We start from the raw sequence: 21,611 nt of genomic DNA, 5'->3' as shown, positions 1-21,611 counted from the left end.
TCCTCTTTCTATTTATCCTAAGGTCGCTTCCAGTTAGAATTATTCTTTATATACCAGCGTATTTGTAATGCAATTATAGATGATATAAAATATAAAATATGCATTATTATTGTTGAGATCAGAACAGAATTTACTATATAAGATTTTTACGTTTGTAACTGTAAAAGCGTTTATTCTTTTTGTGCTCGTAATATGTAGGTGGTTTGTGCAAAAATTTAATCGCATGTGATGTTATACGTATCTATGTAGTCTTTCTTACAATATATGCGAACTTTATAAATTCCTTAGAATTTTCGTCATTGTAAGATAGAACTTTTGTATCCAATTAATACAAAAATCAAGACAATTGTACGGCGCTTCTACATTAATTATTCATTTTACGTCCTTAATAAAGAAATCACTTAAAGCTAGATGTTAGTCAAAAGATTATAGAACGGAGAAAGCGAATTAACTGTGTACATTCATTTATCAACAAAACCAGATTTATTTTAAATACAGTTTGTACGATAGCAGCTAATACGACTACAATGAATATCACAGCATTTTTCTCAGGTAGACATTCTAGATGTCAGTCAGTAGCTTAACATTATTAACCAACTAAATACTACGCTTACGACATAATTGAGTAGTAAGTAAATGATGAGTACTCATCCCAGTAAATAAATCTCCACTCGAACTTGCGTATAGCTCGTATTAAACAAACATGTGTTTTTTAAACAAAACATAGGTGAAATCCGCGCTACACTGACAAATAAATTGAACAGCCATGATCCGAAGTGTTAGCGTACTATATCTAACAGGATATGACTATGTATAGTGATCTGTTACAATTATAGTTATAATCATCATTGATCTTTATGATTGTGATATCATAAACGAAGGCGTATTTAAATGGATCAATTTTTTTTTATAAAAGTCGAGTATAATTCCGAATTATAATTTTGACACGAACCGATAACAAAGATCAACGCGTACATTTCTTACTCTTCACTTTACTACTTAACTTACTGTATATTGCAACGAATTTGATTGTTTAAATAATTTATGTAGGCTTATCATAGTAGAAACAACGTTTATAAATCAATTGTTTGTCAAATAAAAAAAAATTAATGAATCTCGTTAGTCTAAAACAAAAGTTAGTAATAGTCAACCAATATCACAATAATCATCTTAAGAAAACGAGTTCATTTGCATAAGAATAACGAATACATGAGAAGAGAATTGCCATGTTGATTACAAATCGATCACTGGTATGTAAATTTTCGTTAAAAGAAAATACATCGATTGTTTATATCAAACTCGTCGAAAATGAAATGTGACAGTTACTAATCTATATTACAATGGCGAGGAATCGTAAGAACGTGCTTTATCGTACATGAAATATATACATCGTCTTTTTACTTGCAAAAACGAGAAAAGATAGTAATACTTCAATCTTCGATGGATTTCATTTAAAAAAATGAGATATAATGTGATTTTGATGATTGTCCGTGATCGATTTCTCGAATTTCTTATTCGTCTCCAGTTTCCGTTAGTCTATCCAGGCAATCGTACGACTTCGACTGAATGATGTATCTGTAATATAAGTAGCTTTTGGTTAATATATCGAAATATAAAATAGAGGTTCGGAGAAGTTAATTTTAAATTCGGTACTAAATTTAAAGGTGAATTATATTTGTTATTAGTTAAAAATGCCAAAAGACAAAGATCTGTTACATAAGTAGAAAGCAGTAGCGGTAGATAGTTGATTAAAGAAGCAAAGCACCGAAACTAACCCAGAGTTATATACATCCAAATTATCTCTATCGTTTCAAACCCAACCGTTTGTGCGTGGGGTCTCTACGACCCACGTGAAGAATCATTTTCCCAGCTTTGGCAGCCTTGAAGCTTTGCAACGCTTTCGCATGCGTCAATCCGTCCATCGATATTCCATTGATCGCTAAAATCTCGTCTCCGATTTTCAGAGTTCCTTCTTCGGCTGCCTGGCCACCAGCCATGATATCCTTCACAAAGATACCCATGGACCCTTTGTTACTATCAGATCCACCTACTATAGAAAAGCCTAATTTCTTCGGAGCACCCTTTTCCAAGGTGATGGTCAGCAAATTCATGGACAAACTAGTCGCCCTACGGGAACAGGAAACCGGAATGACAGCTCGCTTTCGCACTACCTGAAATTTTCTCATGCCAGTCATCTTTTCGCCAGGTTCTTTTCTCACAATTGCTTCACTTTCGCTTTTCGTTCGTTCCATAGAACTCGCGGATAAGTTCGTACCATCCTTCGTCAGAGCACCGGTTATTTTACACTGAGAAGGGGTTTCTTGTCGTACATTTATGGAATCGGAAACATCAACTTTCATGTTTTCATTCATTTTTTCTTGTTTCAGCATCCACACCTCGGAGTCGCTTCGAGTGCGTACAAGAGTGTCGCCCCACGTGTCACCTAGCTCTTCACCGAAAGCGAAAGCCGGTTCTCTGGCTATCTGCAATTCCACGGTTCCCGAACATGTTTTTAACGCGCTTCTAGCTTCGAGGATCGACATCCCACGCAGCCTACGTCCACAAACCCGAACGATCTCGTCACCGATTCGAAATTGCTTCGATTTAGCTGCCACTCCATTTACGTCCATCTTTGAAATCACATAGAAAGGTCTAACAGCTTCTTTCCTTTCTACGGAAATGCCAAGGTTCCCAGATTTCTCCACGAACAATTTCATAGTCTTTAGCTCTCGACGGACCAAGGTCTTCGCTGGTGTTGGTGGAATTGACGTTGCATGATCGACTTTAGTTATTTGTTCGGATTTTTTTATTTTGTTTCTACAATGGACAACCTCGAGATCATCCGGTCCCATGTTTGACCGCGATCTCTTTGGACTATAGTACTGCAGGGGGCTATTGACAAGTGTCGCGCAAATTTTCGTCGCTGGTGGACTATCCTTGCACGGAGATGCCGCGTTATCCAACAAACTTAAGACGCTGTAGTCGATGTGCTTCCGAGACTTTAACGGTATCTGGGACTTTTGTAAATTGTGCACCCTCACTGCTTGCGACAATTGCAGTGTTTGTTCCGGATTTGCGAACAACTTTCTCTCCGGTATCTTAGACAATTCGTTGCTCATAGGTATGGTCGAGGATGTTCTTTTATCTTTGAAATCTCCACTCAAAGATACTTTCGACGTTCCACCGTCGCATCTTTCTGACGTAGATGCCACAGTGCTAGATTTTGTTTGTCCGACTGTACAGTTCACAGAATATTCCGTAAATCCTATGAAAGTATCCTCATCGCAACTGTCCGTGCTGTCTCCATCTGAAGCTACTGTGGTTATGTTCGTCGTTACCGATTTGCTTAATAAACTTTTGTTCATGATGACGGTATCATCAAGGCAAGAAGGACTGGATTCGTTTTCTTCCGTTCCCGTTGTCACTTCTTGTTTTATCGGTGTGCTGACTGGTAACGATAGATCGATGCCATGGTAATCGTCCGATGTTATGGAGAAACTACGGGATTTTAACATCGGTGGAACGGAGTTTTCACTGTCTGGAGAATCGGCGCCAGCTCGCGTGCTGTCGGAATCGTAACCACTTTCGTCGCATCCTAATCGCAAATTGCTCATCAGCTCCTCCAGGCCAGTCGCTGAGTAAGATTTGTGATTGTCGGCTCTGAAACTGAAAGAAGAAACTTAAAAGAAGTGGTCTCGAGAAATGTAAGACTGCACAGCTAAGCGTACCAAGTACCAAAGTAAAAGTAGCTTCTTAGTATGCTTAAATAGGTATGTTTAAATGTAATCCCACTCACCTGTCACAATCACTGCCACTTGCGCGAATGTTGAACAGATTCCTCTTAATATTGCTAAGATGGTTATTGAAAGGTCTCGCGGTTTGCGTGGAAACACTGCTCTTGCCATCATCCGTCGTAGTCTGACTCGTTCGTCGGTTAGGACTCGTACTTCTGACTTTTTCCAACGTTTCTCTCGCGAAAGTCGTTCCCTCTTGAGTCTTAAGCATATCCTGGTTCTTCAAAATATAATCTAAAACTCGATGTTGCTCCTGGAGGTTTTGGATGCTGCGACTGAGCTGCTTCTTTTTCTCGCGAAGTATCGTTTCGCGATCTAATCGACTATCGTTCAAGCTCCCACGAAAGGAGACATTCTTTATGGCACCCTCGCTCAAAGCCTTTTCCATCGGATAATGACTGATGCAGGTAACATCCTCCTCTTGTATCGTCACATTTTTAGCTGACACGTCGCTGTTCAAGAAGCCGCTACCTCGCTCGCTGCTTTTGAACAGATTTCGTAACGACTCCACTCTGGAAATTCTCTTTGGCTTTGGTAATTCAAATGAACCACTGATACCCTGGAAATCACGATTTCCATCAAATCAGATATTTAGCATTAGATCGGAAGAAGATGCGAATAAACACGTGACTCTGTATATAATTTTTATCCATAACATATTTTCTCCAGCTACTTAAAAGATTTTAATGTAAAGGATACAACAATACAACTATGTGATAAAAATTTGCTTATGTATAATACGATATATGGTTAAAAAGAAGATACTCAAAAGGTTCAGACATGGCCAGTCAAGTGGTAAGTAACAAGTAAGCAACTTACTTCTTTTTTCTTTTTTTTTTTTTTGTACGTAGAGAAATCCTCATGGACACTCCGCCGCTGCGGCAGCAGCAGAAGGTAAGCTACTAAACGTTTAAGGCACGTCCAGTAATGTAATAAAAGGGTTTAGTCGAGTAGATCCAAATTTTTAGATTTTCTGGTCAAGTAGGAGAAAAGAAGAGAATATAGACGAAAATATGATTATAATGATTTTATTAATATAACTATAGGAACATTATTAAAAACATATTGTTTAAACTTTCTAAACTCTAGCAATTAAACAATACACAACTAATATCAAATAATTAATACTATAATGATGGAAAAATATTCTGCCATAATATCGCACATATATTTGCTTATTAATATTTGATAGAAACCCAAAATTTAATAATTTTACTTATTTTCTTCAACCCTTCCAAAAAAATTGATCTACTTAGCTGATTTAAAAAAATATCCGAGATTGTTTGAAAAACAGCTTGTGCCTGTAAACCAGTATAATTACCAAACTCCCTAGCATTAGAAATGTAAATTTAGACTGCGACCAATTGCGGCTTACTTGGCCAAAAAATCTAAACATTTGGATCGGCTTAACTGATCGTTTCACTAAGCTACTTGACTAAATTTCAGTGTTCAAAAACTGCAATATATTAAATTCCTTGCTGCTTACCTACCATAGTGGCAATGTCTGAATCAGCTTAGTTATTAAGTTATTTAGTTAAACGAACGAAGATAGCATATTTACGTTTTCTTTCTCGTCTGTTACACCGCCTTTTCGATTCGGGCTCCATCGTCTCCGTCGGCCTGAAACCGAAAGCAATTCGGAGCTGTCCGATCTCTTTAACTGATCCCATCTTCGACCTACTTTTCTGCCCCATGTCGAAATTCCTGTGACGTAAACCAGATTCGATACGTTAATTCTCATTCTACGTCGTACCCTACGGTTTTACTACTGTATTTAGTCGTTACCTTTTCGATTCGGAGCGCAAGATTCCGTCGACGACGGTTTCAAGAACGGTGATTCGCTATCGTCTTCCTTCATGGACATCCGACCTAATCCATCGTTTTCCTTGTGCAGTTTTTTACTACTTCCACCGAGATTTTCCTCTGCCACTGTCAAAGGCGCTGTTCCATCCTGAGATAATGGAGTAGCCGAAACTAGCTGTGGGCTGGTATCAGAACACTGTCGTTTGAACAGACGCATCGTGATAGCCTGAAAAAAGTGGTGATATCGAGATTACATAAGCGAATAGATACGACTGACTGCAACCGAATAAGTTTCCTCTTGTAAGATATTCATGACTTGCAACTGCTGCCCTTTTATCGATAAACGATATATCGTTATTAACAACCAAAGGTAACTTTCATGTGCCTTTATAAATAATTAATATTATATATAAAAAGTACTAATTAATAAATATTAATATAAATACATTTGTATTAATACTCTAGAATTTAGAAGTTAAAAAGAAATATAGAAGACACTGTACCAACACTCGAATCACAATGAACAAAGAGACGCATAAAGTTTAGTAAAAGTTCGGATCATCGAACGATCATTTTCCCAGCATTCCAGGAACGTTTAGCAACGTTTCCTATAGGTATCGGTCTGCGAACGAAAAACAAGTCTCTCTCCTACTCACGCCAACTTTATCACTACCACGCTTCTACGCCTTAACGGCTACGGTCGAAAGTACGTTACCCGTTCCCAGCTTCGAGTTACATCCACCCATATCGAGCGTCTCAAAAACGAGCGATCGCTTTGCCCACGGCCCTCTCTCAAGTTCCAGCAACGATCGCGTTCATGCACCACTTCCTCCTCGATGTCTCTCTTACGAACAACGATTAATAATAACCGACGCCCTTCGTCATTTCATGCCGCGATCTCTCCTCGTATCTCGATCCGTTTTCTTCGATATTCCACCACGCGTCCAATGATCGCGACCGCGTTTCTCTTTTTTACGATTAATTACCTCAACCGGCTCCGGTTAAACCTATACGACTGAGATAAATAACTTCCTCGCTTTTATCCGATCATCATACAGGCCAAAGAGTGAAAATATAAAATCAGTCAAAAACAAACATGTAAAAGCCGGCACGACGCGATTCTTCGTGGAAAAATAAAAAGGATATAAAATCAAACTTTTCATCCTCGGCTTAGTTTTCGAGGAAACCGAGTTTGAAGATTTACCAAGTATACTTGAACATGGTTAATTCTAAACTGGACGGGACTACTTACACCTCGACTAGTCGATTACTTAAATCGTCGAGAGATCATTCTACGTATGAAAGTAAGTCGAATGTAGAATGCGATTTTTTCACAAGATGCTTTGCTTCCGAGAAAAAATTAGAGAATTGAAAATTTATCATACACGTGTACTAGCCCGATTCTTAACTAAGCATGTTCAAACTATTTTCTTGAAAATAAAATTTCGATTTCCTTGAAAATGAATTTTCCTAAACGGAAAAATGTTATTCTACATTTTCTTATTTTATTTATTTTCATTCGTAGAATAACCTCCTGTCGATTATTTACTGCCCACCCTGTCCAGAATTAGCCACGTTCAAGCATAGTTGATAAACTTTCAATTTCGGTTTTTTAAAAAATTCTGCCGAGAAAAGAAAAGGTTTGATTCTGTATTTTTTTTCCACAAGGAATCGCGTCGTGCTGGCTTTTACGTGTCATTCGATCGGAACTTGTATATCTGGATGCGAAATGGAGTATTCAACAAAATATCAGGCTCGATAGAAATATTCTATACGCAATTAATCAAGAACCCACGCTTAGTCCAAAGTGAAAGGTTAGTATTGAATATTAAGAATATTACCAATATACATTTAAACCACGTACCACGATATACTCAGAAGATACTTTACCATGATTATTTCTATTAATCATAACCGACGAGAATTAATACGACCACTGAAAACCGCGACGTTAATGTATATTAGTAACATTGAGATGAAAGAGCTTCTTGTAGTTTATGAGGCTGCTAGAGGTATTAAGCGCAAGGTATTAAACATAAATTTTCACTGATTCAAAAAATCAACAAACAAATAATCGACAAAAATAAAACAGAAAAAGGCGTATTATTTATGTCACCGTACGAAGCAACGCAATTTACGAATTTATGGGTCATTAAAGCGATCGGTGAACTATTTCCATTTGTTTCGCACATCGTCTAAAAATATCGCCCATATGAATTGCGTTCGATGTAAGTAGATTTCTCGGTGTTCATTGTTAAATACGTTACCCTTCTAACGCTCCGAATCAAAATTATCCTTTGCGATCAAATCTCAAGGAAAAATGTTCAAAACGCTTCTCAATTTCTTTCGCCAATTTATTCTGATTCGATAAGTATCACCCGTTATGTAGGCAGCACCGGCACAATGTTCTAGGATTGGAGAAGAGGGAACAGGGTGTGGAGACAGGGAAAAAAGCGCATGTAGCGTTGCCCACGTGTCCCGGCCGGCCGTATAAGTGTATATCACATAGAGCACATGTCGCGACGAAGTGGCGCGCATTTTTCCTAGACGAAGCGCACACGCACGCGCCGCGTTCGAGACGTTGCACGCATCCGGTCGCAATTACGACTGTTAACGAAGTCGTTCAACGATTCGCGTCAAATAGAGTCGACCAATTATAGTTTCAAACCAAATCAGATCTGTACCTGTTCGAATATTACGCGTTACCTTTTCTTAAAGTGAGAATTTATCATTTTCATATCAACCACTGCTACATCAACTGCTAGTGAAAACGTAATGAAGTCTTTTTACGTTATCATTACCGGTTATTTACAGTCAGTCTGGTTCAGTTCATGTCCCAACTGCTGATAATTCCAACGAGTACCGCGCATTTCTACTTGACGTTACGCCTAGTTAATTTATACCTCAGGGTGTTCTGTAACTTTCCATGCCTATGTTACAAAATTAAAAATTAAATCGAGCTTTCTCCGCGAGTACGAGTGCTCGGAGCCACGATACGGACGAGATTAGCGCATTTTTTAATCGAACGATAAACAATATCAACAAGTATTAATAAAATTTCTCTCGACTTTCGCCAGACTATATTCGAGTTATATATCGCTTTTCAAACATATCATTACCTTACGGTCGAGACAGACGTTTCAGATTGCAAAGGTAATTACCATTTTTTGCCCGCGAGTTATAAATCTTCTTGCGCTTCCTCGAGTCGAATTAAGGCGTCTAATAGCCTTTTTTGAAACGAACATTATACTTATAATATAAAACATAGAATACCGAGGCCTTTGATCGCGGCAAATCTACCAGTCCATTCGATACGGGCGTTTCAACACGAATCTTGATTTTCACAAAAAATTCAGATAATGCTTGTAGTTATATGTACATAGCTCATATATTTAGCGCAACTTTTAATGATCACACTAAAAATGCCACGATATAAACGTAAACGTCTATATGAAATAACAATTCCTAGCAGTTCGAGTCCTCCCTAGGTGTAACACGTCAAAAGCATCACAAACGTCTTTCTAATCCACACCATCACAACTAGACAAATCAAGAGATATCACCTTCGTTTTAATCCGTCCCTTTGCCCAAATCCTACGAGCGACGTCGAAGCTTCTTCCACGTTTCTCCATCCTTCTCCCTTCTCTCCAGCTTTCTCTCGCGCTACAGCGTCCGAAACCAAAATACCGACCCATCCTCTGTGCAACTTTTCGCGGAGAATCACAACAGAGCGTATCGAACTAACGACGAACAACGCGATCGTTCTCATAAACCAGTTCGATCGTCGCGATTTCATGAAAACACAGCAACGCGTAACGCGACTGGCTAGAGCCACCGATTAAAACTCGTCGAGTTACAAAGAAAGAAAAACGGCACCCACGCGCCGTTTTGAGAAAAGCCAGCGAGGTAGAACGAAACCAGACACGATGTACCAGCTGATTGGTTTCCTCTTCGACTCGACTTTTCATTCATACGATCGTGCACCGAAAACTCGATTCCACACCCCCACCAGTCAGCCACGAGCCTCGCCCCCGCCTGTTTCTCCTTCGGAAATAGATTCATCATCAGGATGTCGTCCCGAACACCGGAAACGGCCGCTTCCTGTCGAGCCAGCTTCCCGTCGCGCGTTCGTCTCTCTTCCACGCTCTCGTTTTTTCCGCCTGTTCTAGCTTTTTTCCGCTTCCCACGGAACGTATATGTAAGCATCGGTCCGCTTTCAAGAACGAATATCTGTCGTTTATCAAACAGTGAGCGAAGTTTGCGGTTCGAATTTGCAGGTCGGGTTTACGGGCCGAGCCACAGCCACCAACTGGCTACTCACCTATTTCAAGGTAACATAACGGTGCGAGATCATAGGTGACGCGAGATGCATTACAGTTACAGCCGGGTGCATACCGGACTTTATTCCAGTCGACGTTTAAACGTGCTTTGGACATGCCTTCGAAGCAGCCGCGTGCGTACGTACACGCTGGCAGCCCGTGCGAAAAATCTGCCTGGAGTAGAACACTATGGCCGCGTGTGTCTGCACAGGCTAGCTATACGCTGTAAAATATGAAATACGACGTATGGCACGGTTGCACAAGTTCCATGTTCCAGCCCGAGTCTCCAGATAGTTATTAACTAACGAGACGTTGAGACGATCCGGTAAAATTAACGATTACGATTTAGTTCTCTACTTTATAGCGAATTACTCAAATATCGGTTTTAATCGAATTGCGTGTTTGAAACGAGAACGAGTAACATCGTAAGCATATCTTTGGGAAAATTCATGAAACATCGTAATTTGATAAGGAATTTTTGTAACTAAGAACGTAATAACGATACAGCGACGTTATAAAATTAAAGATGTACGCGCAAATAAATAGAATTTTTCTCAAGTTCGTCCATAAATTTGTGTTCGCCGAGGGAAGTCATTGGTACATCATGGCTGAAGCAGGGGTCAAACACGAAAACTCATCGAGCGGTGTGATAGGGGCAATATTTTTACGCGTTACATCCGCTCGGATACGTGGTTAGCCTTGCATCCTTTGGCTACAAACGGAGGTGCAAGAGGTTAAAAGCAGCGTGCGTATTGCTGTATGCATTTGCATGCTGCTGTGGAGCTGCGCTATTAAAACCAGCGAAAGTAAGTTGAGCATAAAATGTGGGTGATTGGGTCTCTGATCTTCGACAGGCGCCCAGAGAAAAAATCGCGCGAGAAGATCGCGATAGTCGTTTATTCGCGAAACGTACAGCCCAGTCCTAAGATGTCCCATTACTAGCCAGCCACTGATTCGTTTCTTAGCGTTGACAACTATTCTATTTTACAGACTATGTATTATTGTACTTTCCACGTAATAAATGAAACTTTGGAAATATCGAATAACTTCAATAATGTCTTCTTTTTTATCAGAGAGAGGCAAGAGCAAATTTAAGGTTTGGTCGATCGTTATCTGAATTTAAGATTTCAACAATTTTTTATCGTCAGGTATCACAGTATGAAAGAAATTGAAAGTATGTAAATCATTATTTACCGAAGGTAAGACGAAAATAGCTCCGTCATTTGATTAACTTTCACAGCTTGCAATACGTGAGAATATGAATGGTCGCTGCAATTGATGATGAACGTGCATAACTTGGTTTAAAATACGACTGCCGTCCTTCGTTAGAGCCCATTGTCTATTTTGTTTTAAAATGTAATCACCGTTTGCAATAGGACTCGAGGAAATTATTCCAAGTCGAAGTACTAAGCTTTCAAGTAAACTTTAGCCAAGTAAAAGTTTCCAAAAATTATGTTTCGCGTCATTAGGGAGCAACGTTTCAACACTTTTAACCCGGCAACTTTCACTCGATACTCTTTTTCCCCCATCACTTTCCCCATACAGCTTCAATTCGTTAACAACTCTCGTAAACTTCAATATTATTTACCAAAATTCATTTTTTCGACGTGATATATAACGTTTCTCGCTGTGCGATATATAATTCATAATTCATAACATAATCCTAGTTTAATTTCTAATTCTTTGTAATTTTAACATAAGCATAATTCAGCGATCTTCTCTTCTATATTTGCCGCAAAAATGAGCATCTCTGCGTGGACGATGACGAGTCCAGAAAACACATCTTTCCTTTTGCGAATTCGAAGAACCGGTTCCATTTTATTACTCGATATACCATCCGATGTTAACACACGGTTACTGTATCCACCATGTATAAGCTAAAGGATAAATCGATATTCGATTCGATGATTCGTCGTTATCCATGAGACAACCAGCCGAACGAAATCGGTGCCACGGTATTTCGGTCGTCGTCGTCTTCCTTTCTTGGTTTTAATCTTTTGTTTGTGCACTATTTTTTCGTTTACTTGGACCGTAGAAAGTAAAACTATGAGATTTCGGGCGTCCTCGAACACACTCGTCGTCTGACACAGATTCATGATTTCGAACATCGACCGCTTGTCCTCGACTGGTCTTTTTTTCGAAAGAACTGCCATAGCCCACAGCGAATCGACTCGCGTAGAAAGCGGATTTGCCGATCCAAGAATCGTACCAGATTGGGGACTACGTTCTTCGTTTTTAATTTAATCGGCGGACGAAAATGTTTTGGAATGTCGGATTGGAATATTCACGAGGATCTAAGGCTCGATAAATATGGGTTATCGCAGGATGTTTTTAGATCGATACAATCGATAGAGTTAACCGAATATGAAATATGATAAAATTGAAATAATAAAGGTTTAACAAACATCTTCCGTGGTTAAAAATAAGATATTTTTATTTCGAATCGCTTTGACATTATAGTTTCTTCGATCACTTCCATACAGAGAATCTCGCTTAGAAATTCCTAGATATCGGAAATATTCCAAGATATTCAACCTCACTTTCCATATACAGTGCATATTTCTGCATACCAGCCAATCCAAGCAACGCTATCTTCGATAAATTTTAAGCAATGATAGTAATACAAGTCTTCAAACTACTACATATTCCACTTCTCCTGTATTCAATCGCAGTAGTTGCTGAAGAAGAACTCGTATAAGTACGCGTTTCTTATATTCCTCTTATTTCACAGGCATGCCAAGTTTCACAGAAATCGAACACCCGGTGGACGTACCTCGTTAGTAGCCAGCACGATGGCAACAGAATGTTTGTGCAATCGTTCAGAGTAGTCAGTGATAATTACAACTTTTTACTTCAGCCCATTCCAAGCGAAGTACGAGGCGTTGAATGAACGCTGGCAAACGTGTTCCAGGAACGCGACGCGACGTGGTGTCCTTTTTTTAAAGCAACGTAAATGTGTACCAAACAAGCCAGCATTCTCGATCGCTGGGAATTTTCATCAACAGGCCTACATTCCGTCTTAAACGAACCAAATCTAATGCGATCATTCGCCCCGATGAGAATCGTGTCATGATCTAGAAGACACAGGCTGTCCTTGCGTTTAACTTTTAACTTACTGCGACGGTTATCTCGTCGAGATATTTACGGAGGATACGAGGAAAAAGATCGAGTATTTCCATGAGACGGTAGTATTAATCGAGAAGGTAAATTCGATAGAAAATGGAGCTAGTTAAAATATTTTTTCCAAATGTTTATAGCTTGACGACTTAACTATTAATAAACAATCTCTAATAAGACCAATCTTATCTGCAAATTATTTCATATACAAGATTCGACTCCATAAAGTTAATAAGTTTCCATCCCTGACCATACGAAAAACATACGAAAAACGATGTACATATATCACGTCCGTATCAGAACACATCTTACTTGATTGCTCGATTTCTTATAAAACTCCTGTCATACAACTGGTACAAATCTTGAACATGAAATCATGTTTTCACTGGTTGCCGTACGAAAGAACAGGGCAAAGATTCAGACACCGAATGGACAGTACACCATTTCTATAGTATGTTTATTTGCAAAGTCCATACAAATTTTAAACGAAAAAGAGGTATTGGGCAGGAATGGAGGAACATGGCAGTAGCAAGACGGACAGAGCGCTACCATCGACCATTGGAACAAGTCGAGATAACTAGCGGCGCGTTTACCGCAATAAAAATTTGTCTCCTTGTCCTCTACTCGAATTCTCTGATAACGGGATGAATGTTTTTATGTGGAAGAACCGGCTGGTATTTCCTTTCGTTGTGTACGAACACGTCCAAGAGGAGAGCGGGTTGGACCGAAATATCGAATACAAAGTCTAGAGAAAAAGAGGGAAAGTGCAAAAGCGAAAAAGAGAAGAGAGATCAGAGATCTAAGAGTTTTCAGGATAAGCGAAACGCGATGGATTTATGTAAACTCACGAACCAGGATGTGGTTGTTTCGCGTTCGCCTTGTCCCGAGAACTCGAAAAACGAACAATGTTTGTTCCAACGTGGGAGAATCGCGGAAATTGTAGATGAGACGTGCTCGGCTTACGAGAATTAACGCGGCTGGTGTGAACTTGTAGGTATGCATGTAAAATATTACGTAGCGGCAAGATCGTTACCTGGCGATTCATTGTTGAGTATGTTGGTGGTGCCGGGTTGTACGAGCTCGTCTTGAGCCTCAACGAAACCGGAAGTCCTCGCCAGGAACAGATCGGAACTGCGAATTATGTAGGTCTTCGAATTAATCGATGATTGAATTTGCGAGAAACATATCGTAGAAGCGTTGAGTAATAGAACGAAGAGAGAAAGATGGAAAAACAATAAAAATTCCATGATTTAAAATACGAATAAAGTAAATTCAATCTCGTAAAATAAAAAATGTCAATTTTATCGAGACAGGGATTAGAAATCGTACATGGCGGTACCATTACACGTGACAATTAAACGCCAGTTATCGTTACACGAATTTACATTATTGCCCGATAACCTGACAACAATTGTCAATCATCGCACAGACGATTCTGAAAGCAGTTCGTTGAAAATCCAACCTAACGGCAGCATACACGCTGAATGGATTCGATGCAAACGCTCGATGGAGAAAGAACATAATGAAAAGAAGAAAGAAAAGGAAGAAAGGGAAAACGGATGAGACAATACGTTCAGCGTGGGAGAATCGTAGGCAACGTACGCGAGGTGTACACAAGAACGACAAAGAGGGAGAATAATCGACATCTGTTCCATAACACACTAGAAACCCTAACCATGGGCTTCCAAAGGACAGGTTCCCATAGGGGCAGGTATATACGAGGTCAGGTGGCCCTTGGCTAAAGACCTTTTTCAAGAGCTTCCAGCTTTTTTGCAATTGTGTCGATCGTCCATGGAAATAATTCTATTACTCGGTCAGGCACGTTGTACTCGTGTTTCCATAAAACTTTGGTGACTCATCGTCAGAATTTGCCTCGTAGTTACCGTTTTTACACTTAAACCATTACTGCTACGATAGACTCCCCTCTCTCCCCACCCCCTACCTCTTTCTCTCTCTTGTCTGGTCACGTTTTCGTCGAGATCTTATTCCGATAAGAAATATCAAACGGCAAGATAATGCATCCGCCAGTGATATATGCATTTACAAAGAAAATGGTTGCCTCTGGCATTTAATTCTATCCATTGATCACGATTAGAATTTTTAATAAACGACGGAAGCCCAGCCACCTTACATTTACGCATCGTCACAATAGTACCACGCACTAATTACATCCTACGTGAAATCATTAACCTAGCTTCCATTGTGCCATTGTGCTCAGCTTTTAACGAAGCGAGTTCTCAACTGCTAACTATGCACTGTAAATCTCCCTAAAGGAATAACGTATTTACGCAATTAACCAAACGAGCTATTACGTATTAACGTAACAAGTGCAAATACTGCGAACGCGTTTGTACCGGTATAACGTACGTTAATATCGTCATTATATCGTTACACTATCATTAAACAACAAATTCAATTATTACGTAACAATGCTACGTACGTTCTACGATTTTAATTCACTTAATTCTCGCGCAATGTATCTTCTCGTAACGTTTATTCAGACCGTGGCAAGTGGCTGCGAAAGGAAAGTTACAATACGCGTACGGATAAATTTATTTGCAGAGAAGCAACTCATAAGCATGACACGTGCTATAGACTCAATTACCTATCTTTACGGAATAAAGTTTAGCCTAGGGTCGTCCCATAATTATACCGTTTCGCGCTAATGATCGCTTTGTGTATGTGTAATTAAGAAAACACATTAAATATGCTGGCGGAGAGAAACGATCAGCGTACCGTTCAGGTACGTTGCTTTCATGTAAAATGGCACGGTGGTACTTCTTTAATAGATCGATCCATTAGATCGAATGGTTATCGTAATTCTGCTCTCGTCGTGGAATTTACGATGAATCGTACGATATGCGCCACTAATTTCGCTAGATGGATCGTGATACCTCAAATTTGAACAGCGATTATTACCTATTATTAGCATAGCTCGATGTAGGGCGTTTAGAACGCTGTATGACTAGAAATTTGTCAATCAAGAATTCTCAAGTATAATGAAAAGTGTGGTATGATAAAAATATAATTTATATTCTGCCAGTTAGTCGATAAAATAATCCAACACTTGGTTCACATGGTTTTTGTATTGTAATGTTTCGGTAGTATTATCGGAAAATCTGCTTAAACTCGTAAAGAATCGTAAAAAATCGCGCGTTTCAAGAAGCCTTTTTCAAGGAGTTTAGCGTTTATTCTCGTTTTCGTTTGCCGTTGCCACGACTCGAGGGATACACGTTGTAGGCTTCAATTATCGATTCACTTAAAGATTAATTTTTTTTGACAATTTGACAAGTTTTTTTTTTTAAAGGAGTATTTAAATTTCCGTCTCACGGGACTTGAGAACGACAATGAAAATACAAATACCCGAAGAAATATGAAAAAATAATAGTACTGTAAGGACAAACACGCAGCGGACAACGAAAATGCATCACTCTCCAATTTTTCCAAATATTCACGTAAAATAACGTCTGAGACTAATAACGGCAGTATAGCGAATCGCATGGGCAGAAAGTAACGACGTAACAACGATAATGCCCACGCTGGAGAAACAAAATCACCAGTGTTTACTTGCAAAAGCCGCATAATTAGAATGCTGGCCCGCATTATAACGTTCATAGAACTGCACAATCAGTTTACTCGTTAATTATACGAGAAACACGACCGAGATTCAACGGATAAAGAACATGTATTACAGCATCTGAAGAAACTTAAAGGAGGTCCTGGTTTCTCAAATATTTTTGAAATGCATCTCGCATGATGCTTCGCATAATTACAACTCTCTTTATTCTGCTTAATTTCGTCCGATATTGTCTAACTGCTAAACGTTATTCATAATTTCTGCGACTTTCTAACGCATCTTTCAGCTTTTGATGAGCGTAACTTAATGTATCATAACGTTAATCCTTTCGTCAGAGATGTTCATACTTTACAATGTGGAAATAACAATTGTACGATTATTAAAACTGGGTTAGCACGTTCGTACAAGAGAAATATTCTAATTGGCAGTTTACGGTACATCTTATCGGTTACGGATTGCATCCGTTTCCGATAAATCTATAAATGTAGAAAATTTGATCGAGAATTTCGCGTATAACGATTTCTACATCATTTGAATTATCATTTGAATCAACGAACAGACCCCACTTTAATCGATATCACTATACAGTACCTATCTATTTCCAACACCGTCTGGAAAACCGTAAAGTATCTCCGATAAACGCTTCACGAGTGTCGTGCAATTAGAATCCCCCTCCCCCGTTTTAATCTGAATAAATCCATCCTGATCCATTACCAAACGTGACCACACCTAGATCAACTGTGTGGCAGCCCTACCCTTTTATTAACGCTAGGAGCACCTGCGATAACTTCTCATTTGCTCCCTGTTATCTAGGGCCCGGATGACACACGTTCATGGTTCCGCCAGAGGAAGGTCAGATGGAGATCACGAGATTAGATCGGGACAAAGAAGGTCGAAGAAGGGAGTCGAGACGAAATGGAAAGAGAGGAAGAACGAGTGAAGCGAACAGTCGCGGAATCGAGAAGGAGTCACGACGAAGCGAAAGCAGGACAAAGAGAAAGAGACAAGGCTGTAGAGAGAACAAGAGTGAGAAAGGATGAAGAGAAAGAGGTGTATCAGCTAGCAGAGAGTTCGTTGCCCGATTGGCTAGCTTCGCCGTGCCTCTTCTTTACCGTCCGCTTCATCCTTTTTTATTCACAAGCATTGAACACGCGTATACGGCCGCAGGTAGGTACATACAGGAGTGGCTGTTTCGTCGAGTCGTCGAGGATGACGTCATCGATCGACAAATCTACCCAGGTGAGTTCAGGTTGCCTGGCGAAATCACCGTTCGTTCTTTCTCCCCTTTGACGCCGATATAGAATAACCTGCATCAATACGGCCGACATTGATCCTCGCTTTGTTTCAAGGGACACCCAAATCGCCTTTGCGATATGCATAGCGAGCCAGCGTCAGTAATTATCTCTTCGGTCTTTCGGGCCTCCAGAGACCCGAAATAGATACGTTTATGTTTAGAAACATTCCAGGAAAGAATATACTAATCTTTACATTCGAGACATGTCATTTGAAAAATAGTTTAGGAAAGTTACTGGATCGTCATAAATTATGATTCAACCGACTATAAGATCCCAACCTTTAACATCGGGAAAATTATTCCTCGATCCGGTCGAAGCTCGTTAACACAGAGCATACTAAACAGGATAAATATGACAAGCAGCTGAAAGCATGGAGCAATAAAAATCAGATATGGAAAGGAGAACGCGATTGCTACTCGCTGAGCTGGGTTTAATTGTAAGAAGACTGGATGAAACAAGGGGTCGCGATCGTCATTAACGCCCATACAAAGGGAACGTCTATCGTTTGATATCCGAGTTGGCAACCTAACAATAAGGATCAGCAGTCGTACAATACAATTTTCTCCAACGTAATGTCGTCTTGCGCTTCCAACATAAGAAACAATCTCCCTGTCCCTACGTCTAACTGTAAGACCGTCCATTATACGCTCATTCATCATTTTTCTTCATACAAATTGCCGTTCATTGTTCATCGCATAAGCTGCAAGCGACTTACCGGCTTAACATTTGAATCCAATCGATCTAGACGATAATCTATCGTTCCAAAAAATCAAGAACGTCACTTTCGACCGGTATACAAAAATCCCTGTTTTTCATTGTGTAAGACGACAATGGTATTACATAATATCATAATCTATTGATATACTTTATATCGCCTGTTTTTATCGTACCTGTTAGAAAGAAATATTTTTTTCTTCGGAAAATCTGTTTAGGCTATATAAATATCGAAGCAAAATATTTTTTGCGAAATGCGCGACCTCAAGGTAAACAGATTCTGTAAGTGATTCTATCGATTCAAGTAGCATCGTGCTTTGGAACACAATGTGATTACAACGGTTGCTCAGTGCAACGTTGAAAAATATTTACCAAACCATGTGTAACCAATGTATATAGCGTCAACAGTATTATGCTTTAAGTACAATTCTACTGTTTTGCTCTTGTTTTGGCAAAATAGTTTTGTATATGTATATACAATAGTCGCTATACCTGTTTTAAAATAGTAGAATTACGTAAAAATTCTCTAATCTTTCTTTCGTCGTAATAATAATCTATGTATATTCAAATGATTCTGTTTTCAAAGATTAATTTTCATTGCTTGGAATTAGCTACATGTAATATTAAAAAAAAAATAAAACAGAAAATGTTAACGTCAAATTTTTCAATCGCTTTAGTTACTAAAATGTTTAAATTAACTATTCGAAAATTTATCGTTCCGAAATTAGATTACATTTCAATTCTCTAGTAAAAAGATTTGCAAATGATTAAATAGTGGCTACTAGCATTATCAGCGAGATAGTTTATAAGAATACCTTTCATGAAGAGTGACAAATAATTCAAGTTCGTTTCCAATTTCGCGAATCCATGAATTCGTTTCACGGAAAAGAATTCGCCTATGATTTATCGTCGGTTACTGTGATTATAATTAACACGGATATGTTAAATGTATTAAATTAAATTAAATTAAATTAAATTAAATTAGATTAAATTAAATCAACGACCCTTAAACACTTATCAATGAAACGCAGAAACGCATTTGTATTTTTTTGCAGAAGAACAGTTAGAGATCACCGTTGCTACACTTTCTTAGAATGCAGGTTCAACTTGTCTATTCGATTTATAGGGACCTAACCTGCTAATTATACGCGGTAAATCAGCTAATAAACTCGAAATTTTATTTTGTAGTCTTCAAGGCCAACCGTCTCTCGACATTCAGTTCCATGTAAACAATTCGCAAAGCGAAGAATTCCTATTTCTAGTCGAAACTGAAATTCCAATAAAAGGAAATCGTTCTTGGATTAAAATGACGCGTTTTTGTACAGCGATATATCTATTATATGTTCCAAGAACAACAAATTTGGTAACGTCGAAAGTATCAAAGATAAAGAGAATCGCGAGACATTTCGCCAGTGCTTTGTTAATTGGTCGTGAATTGACAAAGGAACTTCGGTTACTAGGCGAAACTCCTCTTAGAAGCGAAACACAGAACGAAACTAGGGATATTACTTCTTGAAAATCTGCTATATAAATCTTTAAACAAGAATCCATATTTAGAACGCGTCTCTGTAAAAGATCTCTCTTCGCACACAGAAACAAGAACTTTATGATACTATTAACCACAAAGATAAAAGTTTCTTAATTTAACGTGAGATATTCGAACAGGACGAGAGGGGAAAAATTCCAGGCAGACATTAATTAATGTCGAACTTTAGAACTGTTCGTGTAAACATCGATACAAACTGCTCTGAACACGAGCCAAGTCGTTTGTAAATGGCCCAAAACATAGCGTTGCCGCAACAAAGTAGCACTTCGAACAAATTCCAAGTCAAAAGTTCCGACAAGCACATAAGAAAAATAAGAAAGAAACGTTTCTCTAATTATATCTTACAACAGACCAATACATCGACGCTGTATCCTATAATAACGCACAAATGAGAAAATAAATAACCCGTCGACAAATGTCAATCTTCGTTCAATATCAAACGTTTCTGAAATGAAACTTAATTATCAGAATTAAACGATTTACGAAAAATCCTAGGAAAGGTATGAGAAAATATAAGAGAAACTCACCTCTGACTAGAAGACGCTCCTCAAATGAAATGCATAATAAGAAGACACGAAACCAAGAATCACGAGTATATCGTAAAGCACTGATTAAATAAACTTTGTTAACTTCACAAAAAAGTAAGGAAACTTTCGAGATCCGAACTCGATCGAAGATTGGTATTTTCGACGCCGATTCACGCGATATCGAACTACGTATTTCTGATGTATCGAATTGACGAATCAGTCGATAGAAGCGATCACCGGCACGACTCTGTCGAAACTGGCGAGTGGAGCGACAGCACCGAGAAACGCCAGGGTTGCCTACGCAACGATGCACGTGGGCTCTGGAGTGGGGAGTGTAAAGAGATGGAATTGAGAAGGTCCGTAGTCCGTAGTAGGTATTTGCGAATAGCGTTTTACTCGACGAAAACAGGGGTGGTGTAAAGTGTATGTAAATCATTCGCACTCTCCATCGACTGCCCGTTTTTCTTTTTCTTTTTCCTTTTTCGCGCTAGAATCGTTTCGATCTTATCAAACACTGTTATCTTCTTTCACTCTCGGGTGGACTTCTTAGTGATTCGCAGTTATTGCAGAGATCTTACCTATAATTAGGGTATGACAAAGGTTTAATTTCAGTTGTAATTATTTCTACTTTAAATATCTTCTGCTATAAACAGCACAATGGAACAAATAGGTTGTCGCTTTCGGTACGAATGATAACAGCCATATCACTATAATTACTTGGGGAAAGTATTGAAAGCAGTTTGGAATCTGTTATTATTATGATTTCTCCTTCGTGTGGAGAGTTTCTTGGACAATGTACGAGCTACAGTTTCGCAACATATAAACAAAATTTTACGCCCATTTTCAACCCAAGAGTTCACAAGATACTCGAGATCGTCGAGTAACACGAATCATCGATTCGGTCAACATTTCACGAGTA

General features: G+C 39.0%; 1 protein-coding gene across 3 annotated transcripts; it reads right to left on the bottom strand.

Annotated features, from left to right (window-relative positions):
* Nucleotides 1–460: 460 nt before the first annotated feature.
* On the bottom strand, nt 461–20,949 carry LOC117240042. Of its 3 annotated transcripts, none has more exons than XM_033505897.1 (6): nt 20,693–20,949; nt 5,580–5,823; nt 5,356–5,498; nt 3,797–4,353; nt 1,822–3,666; nt 461–1,575 (listed from the first exon to the last, which is right to left on the bottom strand). In XM_033505897.1, exons 2-6 carry the CDS (start codon nt 5,812–5,814, stop codon nt 1,512–1,514), a joined length of 2,844 nt encoding a protein of 947 aa, XP_033361788.1. In that variant the 5' UTR covers nt 5,815–5,823; nt 20,693–20,949; the 3' UTR covers nt 461–1,511. The 3 variants fall into 3 exon arrangements, with proteins under 3 accessions (XP_033361788.1, XP_033361785.1, XP_033361787.1); XM_033505894.1 differs by lacking the exon at nt 20,693–20,949 and adding an exon at nt 9,161–9,335; XM_033505896.1 differs by lacking the exon at nt 20,693–20,949 and adding an exon at nt 9,161–9,335 and having other exon boundaries at nt 1,822–3,660.
* Between the last annotated feature and the right edge of the window lie 662 nt (nt 20,950–21,611).

The sequence above is a fragment of the Bombus vosnesenskii genome, unplaced genomic scaffold (genome assembly GCF_011952255.1).
Source record: "Bombus vosnesenskii isolate JDL3184/JDL3185 unplaced genomic scaffold, Bvos_JDL3184-5_v1.1 scf7180000014535, whole genome shotgun sequence".
In the NCBI taxonomy this organism is placed as follows: Eukaryota; Metazoa; Arthropoda; class Insecta; order Hymenoptera; family Apidae; genus Bombus; species Bombus vosnesenskii.
Note: the sequence above shows the minus strand (reverse complement) of the source record. Positions and strands in the feature narration are given on the sequence as shown.

What these genes read in the sequence shown, in the direction of transcription:
- LOC117240042 (XM_033505894.1), bottom strand. Translation starts at nt 9,292, where the DNA reads ATGGGTCGGTATTTTGGTTTCGGACGCTGTAGCGCGAGAGAAAGCTGG. An exon ending in TAACAGACGAGAAAGAAAAC is followed by an intron (nt 4,354 to 5,355) that starts GTAAATATGCTA and finishes CGTGATTTCCAG; the next exon opens with GGTATCAGTGGTTCATTTGA. An exon ending in AGAGACCCCACGCACAAACG is followed by an intron (nt 1,576 to 1,821) that starts GTTGGGTTTGAA and finishes CTTATATTACAG; the next exon opens with ATACATCATTCAGTCGAAGT.